Below are 1534 nucleotides of genomic sequence, written 5' to 3' on the forward strand. Positions count from 1 at the left end.
AAAGGCCCGTTCACACCAAGGATGATAACTATAAAGATAATGATATAGATATAGATATAGTTATAATAGAAGATATAGTTCTAAAAATAGGTCTCAATATTAAAGTATAGCAGAGTCCACACCACAACTATAACGATAAAGACAGAGAAACGATATTGTTGGAATCACTTTCAGAACAATTTTTCTCCAGCTGATGATCGATAATAAAATTGACAGCCAATCAGAATCATTCCTGCTATCACGAGCTTGAGAATTTAAAGCAGCAGACGAGCATGCGCTTAGAATAAACAGACAATATAGTTCGCTGTGTGGACGCTAATATCGTTATCTTTATAGTTATCTTTATAGCTATCGCTCTTGGTGTGAACGAGGCTTAAGAATGTAAATCGTGGGTCAAATGGAAAACATCACGTCCAGACAGCAGAAGTGACTGAATGCAGTCTGTTCAGTTTGATTGACAGAGATCATATATTACACCTAAAACATGATGATCATATTAAAATACTGACTCATTCTCCTCAAAAATACAAGATTGATGTTTATTGTAATGATATTGTGTTATTAGTGTTTGTTCTCTGTTCAGTGTTGTGTGTGATTGTGTTTATGAGCAGCTGCAGTGTCTCTCAGCTGTATCAGTGCAGTCACTGTGACTCTGACTGACGGAGGTTTTTGTACGACTCTTTATCACTGTGTGAACACTGGACCACTGTGGTAACTCTGACAGTAATAATGTCCTGTATCTTCAGTCTGGACTCCACTGATGGTCAGAGAGAAATCAGTTCTGGATCCACTGCCACTGAATCTAGATTGAGTTCCAGTGTTACGGCGTGTTGCATAATATATGAGGAGTTTAGGAGCTTCTCCAGGTTTCTGCTGGTACCAGGCCATACAAGTATATGAACCTGGACAGGCATCTGTCACTTCTTTGTTTGTTTTACAGTTTATAGTGACTGATTCACCGATCTGAACTGTTTTAACAGAGGGAGTCTGAGTCACAGTCACCTGCCCACTGAAACCTAGAAACAGAGTTAGAGTTAGAAAAAACAGGATCTTTGTGTAATATTCATTGCTGATTATAATATAATATTTTACTTTAACATTTTCATGAAAACCTTACCTTGTACACATATACACAGTGTCCAGATGAAGATGATGTTGTTCATTGTTGTTGTTGTGTCTTGTGTGATGATGAAGATTGTGTTGTGTTCTGCTCTCAGTCATGAAGTGTTAAACTCACAGCACTATAAACACTCTCAGAGCACTGAAGCATGTGCTGACAATGCAAAGAAGTGGGCAGGATTTACAACAGCTTGAGCTGCTACAAGATATACTAGACTAGAGTTACAGAATATATTATTCTATAAATTCTATTAGATGAACCGACACCACTATAAGAAGAGTGTGAATTGTGAGTTTGTTCATAAAGTATCAGGACTGACTGTAAATCTCTAATCAGAGTTCATGGTGTCTCTATCTATCATGAATCCTCGTGTGAGCCTGAAATTGTAAAATGGACAGAAAACATTGTTAAAAA

The 1534-nt window shown here is 37.3% G+C and overlaps 1 gene segment (V, D, J or C); it reads right to left on the minus strand.

Annotated features, from left to right (window-relative positions):
* Positions 1-684: 684 nt before the first annotated feature.
* LOC107575827 (Ig kappa chain V-III region NG9-like) lies at positions 685-1201 on the minus strand. The segment is given in 2 exon segments: positions 685-1016; positions 1118-1201. Coding segments are annotated over 2 exon segments (378 nt in total).
* Between the last annotated feature and the right edge of the window lie 333 nt (positions 1202-1534).

Source organism: Sinocyclocheilus grahami, unplaced genomic scaffold (genome assembly GCF_001515645.1).
Source record: "Sinocyclocheilus grahami isolate Dianchi unplaced genomic scaffold, SAMN03320097.WGS_v1.1 scaffold2930.1, whole genome shotgun sequence".
Classification (NCBI taxonomy): domain Eukaryota; kingdom Metazoa; phylum Chordata; class Actinopteri; order Cypriniformes; family Cyprinidae; genus Sinocyclocheilus; species Sinocyclocheilus grahami.